Source organism: Gymnodraco acuticeps, unplaced genomic scaffold (assembly GCF_902827175.1).
Source record: "Gymnodraco acuticeps unplaced genomic scaffold, fGymAcu1.1, whole genome shotgun sequence".
NCBI classification, from domain to species: Eukaryota; Metazoa; Chordata; class Actinopteri; order Perciformes; family Bathydraconidae; genus Gymnodraco; species Gymnodraco acuticeps.
Window position 1 is genome coordinate 3,319,095 of NW_022990441.1, and position 16,014 is coordinate 3,335,108.

General features: G+C 41.8%; 2 protein-coding genes across 6 annotated transcripts in view; one reads left to right on the forward strand and one right to left on the reverse strand.

The window, feature by feature from the left end:
- mcamb (melanoma cell adhesion molecule b) overlaps positions 1-9,053 on the forward strand; it is a 48,203-nt gene extending 39,150 nt beyond the window's left edge. The window contains exons 7-17 of one of the 3 annotated variants that reach the window (XM_034225370.1): positions 507-634; positions 811-946; positions 1,061-1,176; positions 1,526-1,667; positions 1,782-1,909; positions 2,183-2,324; positions 2,478-2,531; positions 5,916-5,933; positions 6,372-6,495; positions 7,144-7,255; positions 7,361-9,053. In XM_034225370.1, the coding sequence (XP_034081261.1) occupies positions 507-634; positions 811-946; positions 1,061-1,176; positions 1,526-1,667; positions 1,782-1,909; positions 2,183-2,324; positions 2,478-2,531; positions 5,916-5,933; positions 6,372-6,495; positions 7,144-7,255 (1,100 nt within the window). In that variant the 3' untranslated portion in view covers positions 7,361-9,053. The remainder of the gene's footprint in view (positions 1-506; positions 635-810; positions 947-1,060; positions 1,177-1,525; positions 1,668-1,781; positions 1,910-2,182; positions 2,325-2,477; positions 2,532-5,915; positions 5,934-6,371; positions 6,496-7,143; positions 7,256-7,360) is intronic. The other 2 variants (XM_034225371.1, XM_034225372.1) reach the window with 2 other exon arrangements.
- Positions 9,054-9,842: 789 nt separating this feature from the next.
- Positions 9,843-16,014, reverse strand: part of cbl (Cbl proto-oncogene, E3 ubiquitin protein ligase) — a 37,872-nt gene continuing 31,700 nt past the window's right edge. For all 3 annotated transcript variants that reach the window (XM_034225524.1, XM_034225523.1, XM_034225522.1), the window contains 3 exons: positions 15,842-15,930; positions 14,720-14,989; positions 9,843-12,898 (listed from right to left, as the gene is read on the reverse strand). In XM_034225524.1, the coding sequence (XP_034081415.1) occupies positions 12,603-12,898; positions 14,720-14,989; positions 15,842-15,930 (655 nt within the window). In that variant the 3' untranslated portion in view covers positions 9,843-12,602. The remainder of the gene's footprint in view (positions 12,899-14,719; positions 14,990-15,841; positions 15,931-16,014) is intronic.

Here is a 16,014-nt window from a genome sequence, read left to right on the forward strand (position 1 = left end):
CAGCATCGTTCCTTTCAATGAGAGACAATCACAGCTGTAGAAACCAACGGAGCCATTTTGACCGCTGGTATGAAACAATATGTCATCAATCTATGTCGACACAAGAGTACTATACGGTATTTGTCACCAGTTCCATTATCATGCTGATATATAAGCCTCCACTTGGAAGCACACCATTGTCTAAAATATAGTTTTATGTTCTATCATTAACATTGCTTATGCCAAATACACTTCATATGGGATGGATGCTGAACAAAGCAAAATAATATATTTATATATGTATTCACAACTTTCACTAATTATAGTTCCAGTTTGATATGCAGCACATATATATATATATATATATATATATATTAAGTGGGGCCCCTGCTCCATTTGTCTTTCAGATAAGGGGTCCTTTCCCCCAAGCACGTTTAGTTCAGGAGCGGTTGTGGCCGTCACATAATCCATCCACAACTCAAAGTTTAGGTTGGTGGTCTAACCTATAATTCCTCTCTGTGTTTCAGACCCCTCCACAGCTGTCAGTGTTTGGGTGGAGTCACCAAAGGGGGAAATCAAGGAAGGGGACTCCATTGAACTTCACTGCCATGTCGACGGGAATAAGCTATTCTCAATCAATTCAATCTCAAATGAAGTAAGACAATCTACTTTGTGCTCTTTATTTATGCACATGGAAAGACAGCATTATTGTTAATACAACTTACTTATCTACTATGTGATCTTTCTGATCACTATCCTCCTCAGCAGAAAGAGTTATTGACGTCAAAATGTAAAAGTTATGTTTTGATCAAATTCCCTTGACATTTTTAGGATGGTTTTTCTTGGGACAACAAAACGGTGGTGCTGGAAAATGTGTCCCGTCTGAACAGTGGAGTTTATACATGTACCTCTATTGACACGGACACCTGGGAGGAGGTCTCGGGAAACACCACTGTGTTTGTCAACTGTAAGGAACCTGCACAGATATGATTAGTGACCATGATATTCATTACATTTTACCAGCAGAATGAGTGCATGCAACAGGTTTGATATTTTCTCTCTCTCCCTGCTTTGTGTGTAGATCTGGATCCAGCTGTCGTGATACCTAAGGATGGTGTGGAGTTGTCCATGGGAGAGGAGCTGACGGCCACCTGTAACGCCCTCTCTTCTCTCCAGACACACACAGTCTGGTTTAAGGTCACTGACACGCAGCAGTACAGTAACAGTACACTAAAAGCCACAACATTATTGTCCTATACAATAACTAACACTCAAATGAAAGAAATAGCATTTAGAAAACCCTTCAGACTAGTGTTGCTTTGTGTCATCGGGTACTATGTTTATTGTTGAACAGATTTATATTGGGATGAGACTACGCTTTTATTTTTGTTTTGAGAATGTAATAGTGTCAGGTGATCAAAGAGGGAAAGGATTTTTTGAATAGTTTTCTTCATAACCTTGTGTAAACAGATTGTTGAAGCAGCCGTCTGATCTACTAAGACCCCTGTTTCTGTATGTTTATGTGTGTGTTTTTGTGTTTGTGTAGAATGGACAGAAGGTTTCAATGGGCCACAGTTTGAACCTGAAGGATGCTTCATTTGACACAGCAGGGACGTACAAGTGCGTGGTGAATGTTCCTGAGTTCGAAGGAATGGAAACCAGCAACACACTTAATGTTAACGTCAATGGTAATCCGGTTACTGATACCCAATTATAATTGAGTCTCTAATCAATATGTTTTCCAAAATATTTGAGGTTTTGAACTTTAACTAAGTTGTTATTTATTGCTCTTATCCTTGCAGGCCCACCAAAGATCATAGAACCAAAGTTCACAGAGTTCGAGAAGAGTTTTGAGGATATGGTGGAGCTGAGCTGTGATGTCAAAGGTTACCCTGCTCCCACTGTCATGTGGTCCACCTCTGACGGAAAGGTATTACAGTACAATGCATGAACACATAACGAAAGTAGCTGATATGTAAAAACAACGAGAGAATATAAAAGCAGTGCCAGAAATAAGTAAGTGATGTTTACTAGTGATTGTAGGTTTGATTTGCTTGATAATTTTTTTAAAGGTTGTATAATTAGTGCTCTATCTTGAGTCAATAAGGAGACAATTGAAATTGTAGGTGGATCTAATTTTAAATGTGACCTGTGCAGAAGAAAGGGAAACCTTTGTGTTAACTGTTTTGTGCTTTTGTGCCAGATTCTTGATGCAAAATCGAAAACGGATACAGAGGGCGTCCTTCAGAGTGTGGTCAGCATCAAAGTCACCTCTGACTTTACAGCTTTCTGTAACGCCTCCAACGATTTCGGCACGGACGCCGTGTCCTTCAACATCACAGCCAGTGAGTTCCTCCTGCTGCTTGGGTTTCATGCTCTGTGTTTTTTTGTGTACGTCTATATGTGTTCCGTTGTCTTGCCCCGTCTTTCTGTTCCTCCCCTTGTTGTCGGTGTTACTTCTTTCTTTTTCTTTTTTTTTTAACTTTGTCTGTTTTCAGCTAAACACACTCCCACACCTGACACCACCACTACTAGCACTGCCGTTCCCACAGGTAAGACACAGTCACTTTGCCCTGTCGGCCCCACAACCAGTCCACACAAATCAACTAGAAAACGTTTAGAAATGAGTCTATCCAAAACAATCCATTAAGAAGGACTGACTGAGAGTGAGAGTGATGCTTCAGTTGTCAGTAAAGTTTATTATCTTCATGTTCAGTGATCCTTCCTTTACTTCACGGTCCGGCTGGGCTGATGTGAGTTAATCAAAAAGAATAAAAGCTAGAAAAAGAAATCTTAAAAGCTGCAGAAATGATATCTGAAGGTCACTAAAGCTGTGTCTGTAACGAGAAAGAACTGTGATTTCCACAAGGTATTTATAGTTTCTAAAGGGTGATATTGTTGTCATTCTCCAAGGTGCTTGGAAGGGTATTATGTAATTAATCGTATGTTGCTTATATATGGTCTTTTTTCATCTTAAGTTTTACACATTTTGTAAAAATGAGGGGTTATTTAATTGTATGCCATAAAAGTAATCAACTAAAGCAGATAACATCATAGTTTACCTTCTGCATACAGCAGTGTTATGACTATTGCATTTTTGTCAGCATGATGTTGTTATACACATCACACAAACGCACACATGCATCAGTGTGACTCTAGAAAGCAGCTGATGCTTTAAATGCACTCAGAGAGAGTCTCCTGACTCCCATTACGGGTACCGCCTTGTGTTTACTCTCCTCCTCCTCCTCCTGCCTCCTCTCTCTCTTACATTATGCCAGGAAATATCCAGCCCCATAGAGGAAAACTGTTCTTGGTTGTTGTTTCTGGCAAAGCGCTGGTTAAATTAGATCAACCAGGGCTGGCCGGGGAAATGACTGAAGTGCTGCTGACCACATAGATGTTCAGCTTCAAATGTATCATGTGTTCAAGCCTCTGCTGAAGTGTGTGGTGTGTGTGTGTGTGTGTGTGTGTGTGTGTGTGTGTGTGTGTGTGTGTGTGTGTGTGTGTGTGTGTGTGTGTGTGTGTGTGTGTGTGTGTGTGTGTGTGTGTGTGTGTGTGTGTGTGTGTGTGTGTGTGTGTGTGTGTGTGTGTGTGTGTGTGTGTGTGTGTGTGTGTGTGTGTGTGTGTGTGTGTGTGTGTGTGTGTGTGTGTGTGTGTGTGTGTGTGTGTGGTGTGTGTGTGTGTGTGTGTGTGTGTGTGTGTGTGTGTGTGTGTGTGTGTGTGTGTGTGTGTGTGTGTGTGTGTGTGTGTGTGTGTGTGTGTGTGTGTGTGTGTGTGTGTGTGTGTGTGTGTGTGTCCTAGCATTACTATACTTGTGGGGACCTAAATCTGTTTACACAGTCACATGTGGGGACTGTGTAAACAGATTTAGGTCAGGAAATGCATGTAAGTCAATGTAATGTCCCCTGAAGTGATGTATACGTGTGTGTGTGTGTGTGTGTGTGTTACATTGCATTTAGCTGACGCTTTTATCCAAAGCGACTTACAATAAGTGCGTTCGACCAACAAAATACAAACTTCAAGAAAACAGAATCATATAAGTACATCAGGCTTCATAGAGCAAAAACATTTCAAGTGCTACTCAACTGGCTTTAGATAAGCCAGCCCTTTATTAGTATATAAGTGCTTTGTTAATAGTTCTATCGCTCGAAGTGGAGTCGAAAGAGATTAGTTTTCAGTCTGCGCCGGAAGGTGTGTAAGCTATCTGCTGTCCTGATGTCAATGGGGAGCTCATTCCACCATTTTGGAGCCAGAATAGCAAACCCACGTGTTTTTGCTGATGGGAACTTGGGTCCCCTTCGCAGCGAGGGTGCAGCGAGCCGTTTGGTTGATGCAGAGCGGAGTGCACGTGCTGGGGTGTACGGTTTAACCATGTTTTGGATGTAGGAAGGGCCAGATCCATTCGCAGCATGGTACGCAAGTACCATTGTCTTGAAGTGGATTCTAGCAGTTATCGGAAGCCAGTGAGGGCAGCGGAGGAGCGGAGTGGTGTGGGAAAATTTAGGAAGGTTGAAGACCAGGCGAGCAGCTGCATTCTGGATGAGCTGCAGAGGTCGGATGGCACATGCAGGTAGACCAGCCAGGAGGGAGTTACAGTAGTCTAGGCGTGAGATGACGAGAGCCTGGACCAGAACCTGCGTCGCTTTCTGGGTCAGCTGGGGACGCATCCTCCTGATGTTGTAAAGCGTGTATCTGCAGCAGCGGGTTGTAGCAGCTATGTTTGCAGTGAAGGACAGGTTGTTATCTAGGGTCACACCCAGATTCCTTGCAGTCTGAGTCGGGGAAACAACAGAGGTGCCAATGTTGATTGTTAGGTCAAGAGTGGGACAATCTTTTCCCGGAAGGAAGAGCAGTTCAGTCTTGTCAAGGTTGAGCTTGAGGTGATGATCAGACATCCACTGAGAGATGTCAGCTAGACAAGCAGAGATGCGTGCGACGACCTGGGTCTCTGAGCGGGGAAAGGACAGAATTAATTGGGTGTCGTCAGCGTAGCAGTGGTATGAAAAACCATGCGGGCTAATGACTGATCCGAGCGAGTTTGTGTACAAGGAGAAGAGGAGGGGACCAAGAACAGAGCCCTGAGGGACCCCTGTAGTTAATTGACAAGGGTCGGACTCGGACCCTCTCCAAGTAACCCTGTAGGTGCGATCTTTGAGGTATGAGGTGAGGAGGGAAAGTGCAGAGCCTGAAACTCCAAGTTTTTGGAGAGTGCGAAGGAGGATCTGATGATTCACCGTGTCGAATGCAGCAGACAGGTCCAATAGGATGATGACAGAGGAGAGGGATGCAGTTTTGGCAGTGTGCAGTTCCTCAGTGACGGCAAGGAGGGCAGTTTATGTGGAGTGACCTGCCTTGAAACCAGACTGGTGCGGATCCAGAAGGTTGTTCTGATGGAGATAACAGGAGAGTTGTTTAAAGACAGCGCGTTCAAGTGTTTTAGACAGGAACGGGAGGAGAGAGACAGGCCTGTAGTTTATAACATCAGACGGGTTGAGAGTGGGTTTCTTTAGGAGAGGGTTTACTCTTGCCTCCTTGAGACTGTTTGGAGTGTGTGTGTGTGTGTGTGTGTGTGTGTGTGTGTGTGTGTGTGTGTGTGTGTGTGTGTGTGTGTGTGTGTGTGTGTGTGTGTGTGTGTGTGTGTGTGTGTGTGTGTGTGTGTGTGTGTGTGTGTGTGTGTGTGTGTGTGTGTGTGTGTGTGTGTGTGTGTGTGTGTGTGTGTGTGTGTGTGTGTGTGTGTGTGTGTGTGTGTGTGTGTGTGTGTGTGGTGTGTGTGTGTGTGTGTGTGTGTGTGTGTGTGTGTGTGTGTGTGTGTGTGTGTGTGTGTGTGTGTGTGTGTGTGTGTGTGTGTGTGTCAGGCCTGCTGATATGAGTTATTTATGACATCCACCGACTGATAATTATGCTCATGTGGTTTTTCTCTTTCAAACCTGAATCAGCTATCAGAATCAAGAAAGGTTTGTATGTTATGGTACTGAGGACTCTCCCCCTCACCTCTCCATCTCAAAGAGCTTCCCTCCACTTCTCCTCCACAGCACCTCCCTCTCTCGCACCTCGCAGCATTCATCAGACCCCCCCCCCCTTTTCTGCTGGGCAAAGCATCAAACTATATTTGAGTTGTTTATCTTCACCTCTAGCTGTGCATGTTATCATTTATAAGCGCACCTCTCCTCCTACACTCCTGAATGATTTCCTTTCTTTGGGTTGCCAGGTTGAGATCTCCTGAATGAAGCTAGTGCTGCACTCTCTTTTCGACACACTGTACTGCTATCTACTGTTCCTGCACAGCCTGATGCAATCCTGAATCCAACCTTTCTGCATCATACCATCATTTTATTCATAATCCAGTGGCAGTGAGTAACCCTGTGTTTGTTGTTGTGCTTCTTCTCCACCAGAGGGCAGTGGTGTTATCATTGCAGTCATCATAATCTGCATCCTGCTGCTGGCCATCTTGGGTAGTGTGCTCTACTTCCTCTACAAAAAGGGCAAGCTTTGCGGCCGGTCTGGCAAGCAAGACCTGTGAGTAAAACACGATACGCCGTCACATATTTTAGTATCAAGCATTATACATTTTTTAAATATCTAGATCAATCTCTGAACTCATATGCATGTTATTTAAGGTGCCAACTAAAGATGTTTGGCCAGAGGACAGACAAGGCCAAAGTTTAAGTTCTGCTGGTTTCAAGAAAGTCTGAACCCTACTTGGCATTAAATCAGATATAAAATAAATAGCAAATACAGGAATACTGATAAAAAGATTCGATCGTAATTTTATTTCAAACTTACACAATTTAACATGATTACAAGAAGCATGTGATTATTCTTGCTGTATAGTTAACACACACACGAAGCTGCTACAATATAAATGTTTACAAAATCAATAGATTACATGTTATATGAAAGAACCACTGGTAAGGATCACCAAACCATACACAAAAGTAAAGTGAACATAAGACTTATGTTTCTCAGGAGGACACAATCTGGACACAAAATGAAGGATAATGTTGTTCCTTTGCTGCTGGATGATTAAATAAGCAACTGTTTCTCTGACAAGTTCACCACCTACTTGAAATGTGATTGAATGTTTGTACTACTCTTCTACGCTGTAAAGCATTATTTTTGTACATTAATGTTAAGAAAGGACTCATGAGTTTTTTGTTCCTGCAGCACCAAAGAGGTGTCCAGCAAAGATAACATCGTGGTGGAGATGAAGAGCGACAACACGGAGGAAGCTGTGCTCCTCGGGGTCAACGGAGAAAAGCAGCCTCAAAACAACTAGGTAGATATTAAAGTACTCTATGATGATGCTGTTTTTTTTTAATGTGATAGAACCATTAACATATCCGCTCTCCCTCTGCCCTTTTTGTGTGTCTTCCTCCTGCAGTGAGGAGCGTACCTGGATGAACAGAAGTGAGGAGGAAACTGCGGACACACACAGCTGCTCCAGTTCCTGCCTCTCAGGCTCAGAATGGCCAATGCTTCCCCCACAGCCCCTTATTAGTCGTCATGGTAAAGCTCAGTCTCCTGCTAGTATAAATGATCACGATGCACGACTGAGACTCAAATTTTCTCCGAACTGCAACTTTAGCTTGACTGTCCTTTTATCCAGCACATTTCCTCTAGAATAAGCTTTAATGAGAAGAAGTGATTTGATCCCACCATGACAAAACTCAATTTCTAAAATGACACCAAGAACTATCCTAAGCCTATAGTTCGTATTACCACAAGCGTTGTATATTGCTGATTGTCCGCAGAACAAGATTTGGAGCACAACATTGACCAGGGACTGTTTTTATATCCAACTAGGCATCACCTCAGGCAAAGTAATCACTGAAGAGCAGCGTGAAACAGGTCTTTAACAAGTGTACATATTATAATCTATGTATATATTTCTTTATTTAAAATGACAATATAGAGAAAAACAACCAAAAATAAATGACCAGATAGCGTTTTATTTTGTTTGGGTGCTGTTTATGGACAGAAATAAAGCTTAGGTTAGATGTTTTGTTTTTATTTTTGACTATTTCTTTTTTTGTCTGTTTCCTGTCGCTTAAGTCTGCACACTGAATTTTATGGCGATGCAATGATGCGTCCGCCTGCAGCCAGTTACAGCCTCACAACGTTTTTCCTTTTATCTCTGAAAAAAACCTTTTAGGTCATTTCATTTTATCACACATCATTCGCATTTGTTGTTAGCTAACACACCACAGTTATAGTATTTTTAAATAGAAGATATTTTTGTGAGACGGGTGCTTCATTTAGTCTGTTTCTAGACCTAGAAGGGTTAACATTATTTGTAGTTTTATGTTTTCTTTCCTTCAGTTTAGTTTTGTTATTTTCTGTGTTGAATCATTATCAACAGCCAAGTTGAAACTACAGATGCCTTAGAAATTCAACCAAAAGCCTTGTATGAATATAATTAGTATTGTTAGTTTTATTTAATGTTCAGTGCACTGATTTCTTTGTGTTTATTCATGCAGTCGTGTTTCCCGAATGTGAAACAGTGGTTTTGTTTAGTGTGACTATAGGTGAATGAAAAGTATTTCTGTCGCTAGTTATTTTTTCGGTAAGGATGAGGGTCGAACAGATTTTTGGTCCATATATATGGTTCACAGCATGAAGTTGCCCTCATTAGGAAAATACACGTTTCTGTTTAATTAAGTAATTCATTCATTTATTGACTGAAACTTGAAATAATTAGTTGGCTTCCTAAGAGACACAGACCCCCCTCAGATATGACGACTATAGCACAGTATATGACTTTCAGAGGAGGGGATAATGACTGACTCCACATATGCAAACTGAGTTTGCAGACAATCAAACGCACTGTTTGGTAATGTGCAGGTATGGTCCATACTTACCCTCCCTACCACCTGTTGGTCTGTTTTGTTCTGCTGTTTGTTAAGAACTACCACTGTTCAATTGTTTTGGGTGTTAGAATCCTGTTAAATGCCCTTTAATGCCTTGGAGTTCTGAAATGTAAAAATGAATGTCATTGAATGACATTCAATTCAACAAATTCATTGTTTGTAGTTTTTGAAAATTATACCAAATAAAGATTGACTGTTAAACGAGAAGAAGAGCGTACAATGTTTCTAAGTTTGAATGTGATATATATGAATTGCATGTAAAAGCCTTGGTTGTTAATGGTTAGCAAGACTAAGACGTGAACGTTCGTTATTTATTCAATACTTAATTAACTTCATAGGCAGTTTCAACGCATCTCTTTGTAATGAACTAATGTCAGTACACTTACAGTAAAGCAATGCAAAAGGAATATGTTGTCAGCACATCCTGTAGGTACTTTTAGTCAATGCAAAGATACACATTAATACACTTTCTAATCTGAGTAATGAGATAATGTGCTTGTTTTTAAATGTGTCGAAGTTGAATGGCAACTTGTCGTTAATTGTGAGTCTTGTTTGGATTTTGTGGTCAATACCAGTAACGCTAAAGTAAACTGCATCAGTTCTGGAATTGAATCCAGAACTGAGAGCGTATTTTGTTATGCTGGCTCACTTCATTAGAAATGTCATTCAAGATGTATTAGAAACCTTGGTATAATAAGCCATTACAATGTCATGATATATTTCAAATAGTCTTAGTATAGCTTTTCATAAACAAAGTTTTTCGAAGGTCATTAAAACTTGCAGTGTAGTAATAATCTAATAAAACTAATCATACCCTATTTTTGCAACAATTCAATGAAATTCATAAAAATGCTCCAAAAAATCTTAACTATTTCATAGGAAAATAGTTACATGTACAAAGACACCGAAATATAAAATGCAGGCAAAGAATGACCTTGTAGTTCTGGCAGGTACAAGCTAAACCCATTTACTCTGCTGTACAGAAGAGACACGTGATAGCTTTCGCTTATAATTTTATTAACAGCACTGTGCATACTTCCAAAATGATATGAGCTTTAAAAATCATCAACAAGTTAATGAATGCCTTTTACTGATGAGAAGCGACAGGCTACATGGAACAACGGCTCCCTCTGATGGCAGAGAGATGAAGTACCCCAATACAGGCTCGAGGGTCAGGGGCTGGAACGCATCGAGCATCGGAGGCTGAGTACTGATCCTGGACCTGCTTTATCTTTCAGGTTGGAAAGACAAACGAGATTTTTCTCAGATGCTCATACGTGTGCTCATAGATGAGGCCTGATGCGGCTGACAAGGCAAAGACATAATACAAGCAATACTGCACAACCTTCTGAGATCAACAGGTAAAGATCAATATCAACACATTCTCTTCAAAAACGGACTCTCACCATGATGAGGATCTCTGAACATATGGCACTGCTCACAGAATTATTCACAGAAGTAAACAAAACCTTTGGAACAAAATACATTTACAGGAATGCAAAATGAAATAAAAACAGCAATTTCTTTCTTTTCATATCACTAACTTTATACAATAAGCTTTTTCTTTAGAGTGACAGTATCAAAGCACAAATTGGTATAATGTGCGAAAGAAAAAAAAAGGTAAATAATACATAACAACAATGACCTCTTCAAAGCATCTACAAAACATTGGTACAGTCTCGAGGGTTGGGGACCTCCCCGTCCATTACCCATCATTCAAGAAGTTTCTCAAGGCAACTAGGAACAAAAACAAAAGAACTAGAGGAGAGCCAGAGAGAAAGATGGCTTCCAGTCAACAGACAGCATTACCCAGAAAAAGCAAGGGCTGACAGTCTTCTTCATGATGGCAGAGGTTCATGTACCTAAAAGCTCCTTGCATTGGTGTATCTTGTTCATTCATAGTACCTGGAAACAAAGCTGCTGTTTCTAGTCCTGCCAATATTGAAAATAATACAACAAATGTGCAAGTTATAGTGTAACAAAAGAAGAAGAGTATTAGGCTACTTGTGTGACTTCATGGAGCGGATACTTGTGGCTACATGTCGGCAGGTGAGCGGCTGTCTGCGACTCTGAGTCTCCGGGGGGGGGGGGGGGGGGGGGGGGGGGGGTGGGGGGTGACAGTGAACGCCAGGTGGGATAAACATTATTCCTGAGTTAGCTCTCACAGATGGCCCGAATACTGACTTAATGTAGACTTGGGGGTGAGCCAGCAAACCCATGAGCCTACTTTCAAAAACAAACAAAAACAGAGATTCAGAAACTCCCACCGAGAAGAGAAATTGATGTGATAGAAGCCTGAGTCTGTTACAAAATGTCTGGTTTCTGTAGCAGAGTCTCCTTGTAGAGAATCATAAATCATTTTGAAAAAAAAGAGGGTTTAAAACACTGAAGATTTGACCACTTGCAGGCTCACAGGCTGCTTGTACTTTCAAGTATGCTACATTACGGACCAGAGAAACATGGGGATACTGTCACTCTAAAGAAACAGAATGACGGTTAAACACAATATTCACAAATGTACATTTAAGGCTTAATTGTTTAGCACTAACAATAGTAGCAGCAGTGAAGCACTTCTGAATGAATTATAATAACAATATTTATGATCATATAACAATAATATATTACCAAAAGTAACTTGATGACCTTTTTTTTTTTTTTTCTTCCTTCTCACTGGACTGAGCTGGAGACAGAGCACTTTGACCCGCCAGCCAATGAAGTTAGACAAAGACAGAATGTTTCAGCCACCAGGGATCACACAATACGAGCCCGTCGGTACTGCAGGGTCGTCAACATTAGCACGTCCTCTAGTAATCTCAGCGCCAGGATCTACAGCTACACCAGTTTAGGGTGAGAGCAGTACACTGACTGTAACACCACATTCATGTTGTTCATTGAGGAGCAGAGGAGAAGTCTGGCGCACTCACACACAGACACATGCTCACATACACAAACTCGCACATTATAAAAACATACTGCCAGACCATAGTCCAGACCCCAAACCATCGTCATGCTACTTTGAAAAATACAACACGACAAAACAAGCATGTTTATAAAAAAAAAAGAAAAGTACCAAAGCAACGTTGTTTATCAAAGGCCATTACAGACTGAATCCATGATGAAGTGCTCTGCCGCATGTCTTCAAAGCTGCTGGGTGAACTCATGGTGAGGAGGTCGCCCCGACTCTTCCTCACATGAACGTCTTCCTCAGTCTGAGAAAACGGTCAAATATAACCTGGTCCCCGTCTACCAACATCGCTTGTACCCTCAAAGCTGAAGTCATTTTTTTTTTTTTACATACTGTATATGCACGTACTGTATATATTACACATATTTAATATATATTTACTCATATATTACATTTTCATATAGACATACATTTTTAGTTTTATTTGTGAGGTGTTGGTTACATTTTCAGCAATAGGCTTCAACTTGAAAGATACGAATCTGTCTTCCTGACGTCCTACGAAAAGTCTCGCGCCACACGGCATCCCATCATTGTTCCGCACACGCTCAGTCACCCCCCCGTAGATGTCTCGTGGGAAATGAAGAGGCCTGCAGTAGCGGTTTAGAGAAGGCCGGACACTGTTGAAAGCGCATGGAGTGCAGGGCGCTCTGGAGTAACAGCCAGTTAAAAACCCACAGGGATGTCGGGCGTCAGCACAGAGGTAGTGCTGCAGGCAACCTTTACCCAACCAGGCTGTGCCAAGCTAGGGCGAGAGAGCAAGACACGAGAAAGAGAGAGAGGCACAAAGCGTGCTATGTAAGAATATTCGCGGTGGAGGGAATAGAGACGAACTCGCGTAGGATGTTCCTAGCCATTTCGATATTGTTCTGTGCAATCATCAGTGCTTTCTGGATGTCCTGTTGAGAGTACCCCTGACTCGCGAGGAGCTCGATCTCGATGCTGATCTGAGGGTTGGCTTCTCCCCCTGCTGCCCCACCGCTGGGGGGGGCAGGGACGGGCGGGACAGGGCTGGGCCGGTGCTCAGAGTTGATTCGTCGGGGCAGGGGCTTGGGAGGTCTCTCTGGGGCTTCCACCGGCTCGGAGAGGGCTGGAGAGAAGAAGAGAGGGGATTTATATGCCTTTAAAGCTTTGGAAAGCCTTGAAGGTTGTGATATACCTGTAGTATTTTGGATCCTGTAGTATTTTTGACTTTTTACTTGAATTATCCAGAATATTTTATATTCTTTTGTTTATATTTGATAGAATATTTTTTATTTTTGTATCCGTCCATCCATCTATCCGTCCATCTATCCGTCCATCCATCTATCTATCTATCTATCTATCTATCTATCCATCCGTCCATCCATCTATCCGTCCATCTATCCATCCGTCCATCCATCTATCTATCCGTCCATCTATCCGTCCATCCATCTATCTATCTATCCATCCATCTATCCGTCCATCCATCTATCTATCTATCCATCCGTCCATCCATCTATCCGTCCATCTATCCATCCATCCATCCATCTATCCGTCCATCTATCCATCTATCTATCTATCTATCCATCTGTCCATCCATCTATCCGTCCATCTATCCATCCATCTATCCATCCGTCCATCCATCTATCCGTCCATCTATCCATCTATCTATCTATCCGTCCATCCATCTATCCGTCCATCTATCCGTCCATCCATCTATCTATCTATCCATCCGTCCATCCGTCCATCTATCCATCCATCCATCTATCTATCTATCCATCTAAACCTGAAATAATATAAACTCCTTTGAAATACTCTTAAAGTAAATCTTAATGTTCAATGACCTATATTGACATTTGACTGGAAACCATCTCCAACTCATTTCAAATACATCCTGATTACCAAAATAAAGCACCAGTGGCAAACAGCCCCCTGAGTGCTTGTCTGCAGTAAGCTATGAGTTTTTTTTAATGATACTGTATATACGGTGAACTGGTTGACCTTTAATCTGCAGCAACCTATAATAAAGCTCCCATAGAGAGACCAATTATAACCCGAGAGCTTGTCAGCTTGTCTGAGAGACACTTAATTGGTCCTCAGATATAAAGGTTCAAGTCTTTAGTGGGACACAGACAGCCGGCAATCATCACACTGTGTAGGTAGAGAATGTCAGCTCACTGCAGAGAGATGAATATTACTCATAGAAATGCTTTCCTACTTTCTTCTACATAATGTGTTGCAGTGAAACGTCCACAGACCGGTCACTGGTCAGTCCAACGGCAGGTTTCTCTTAAGTCCTGGAGGAAACACTTACTGTTCTGGTTTTAAGGTCACTGAGCTTACCGAGTAGCTCTCTATAATTATTCTTCTCTACCCTTTGCACATAGTGATTGCACATACTGCGCAAATTAGTTATGTCAATCAATTCATTGTAATTGATCCAAGTCTAATATTAACTTCAGAGAGCTTCCTGAAAATCAGTATAATGTCTGGCCTTCATCAGGTAGCAGAAAAACCTCTTAGTGGACTTTTCATGCTGCTCTCCCAGTCAGAGGGCTTTTGTGATAATCCAAGATATTGATTAATCAGCTATTTTAGTAAGGACCTGCACAAAGAAGCTGCTTTTATATCTTTTTTACATCCAATGCATTTTATGAAACAAACCAGTTGCCTTAAGCCACCACTAATGTAAAATAATTTAACTTTTTAGTGTCACATCTAATAAAAGCACATATTTTAAAAGGGTCAGTTCATCCAAATCACAAAAAGTGACCTAATGGTTTCCAACTATTTACTCAGAATCCTCTATTTAGCGGTCACCAGTAGCCTTTGATTATGATATGCTACTGTACAGCGCCTTCTTTCTCAAATTGTCTTTAAAATAATTTGTACAGTTATACATGCATTACAAACTAGCTCTGGATCATGTGCATGGGGCAAGTATCCTTACGTGCTGCAGCTCCAGCATCCGAATCAAGAGAAAGACGGCTGAAGGCTGCTGTGGAGGATGAGCATGATGAGGAAGATGAAGAGGAGGAAGACGACGCTCCGATTTCTGAAAGGGTCCGTCGGGTCGTGGGCATCGGTAGCCGCGGTTTAGGGAAGTCGTACCCGTTCTCCTCCTCCTCCTCCTCCTCTTCCTCCTCCTCCTCCTCCCTGTCCTCCGCAGCTTGCTCTCTGGGACCGTTGGACAGCGCCAGAGGGGGCAGCTCTGAGTAGTCTGGGGCGGGGGAAAGACATTTGTTAACACTTACGTATCTGACTAATTACATTTAGCATATTCTTGGGACTACTCATTTACACAGGCTGATGTATTCACTAAAATAGACTGAGATGAGTCACGACTATGAGTATTTATGTGTACTTTCCAGGGTATATGCAGGAATCCTGAAGTCAGATGTAATACATTTTAAGACCTCATCGCCACTTCGAGTTTTAATTAGAGTTACATTGGCGACACACTTTACCTCACATTGACTATATACAGTATTGATTGTCCTTCCTCCTTATCTTTCAACCATTTGGACGCAAACTTGCATTTCCCCATAACGATGTTGTTTAACAACCGGCGTAAACTGACCTGACAGAACCCTGAACAGGACTTTGCGCGCTCACTGCTCGATAGCGCGCGATGTCCTGTTCAGATGACATCAAATCCAACGGGATGTCATAAATAAACTACACAGAATCACACTACACACCTACGCAATGATTACATTCAGGCACACTGTAGAATACAACCTCTTTGGACAATTTATATACTTATTGAAAACAAGCTACAAAATGTAATGCCATTTAATAGCTTTAATTTTCGATAAATTGATTTATCAACTGTTAATACTTTTTAAGACCCCGCGGACACCCTGTTTTCTCACATGGTGGGGGTCTTGTTTTGGAGTGAAACTAATATTCACAAATTCAGGTTGATTGGTTTGAGTGACTGTTGTACAACCAGGGGTTCAAAAAGCAGAGATAAAATGTGTAAACAGAAAGACTGTGTGTCGGAAGCATATAGGTTTAAAAAGTGACACATTCTGCCTCTAAACTGATTTGACTGAGGAAATCTAAATACCTGAATCTCTGGCTTGCTGGGCCCTGGCCTGGATGTCGTACATAGCTTCATACATTTGAGGTCCATCCTCCACTCCAGCCATTGGCAGCCTACAACAACAAACAACAATAATGAAACAACAACCATAACAAACTGCACTTATCAAAGTAGTACAGATGTGCTATAGGTGGATT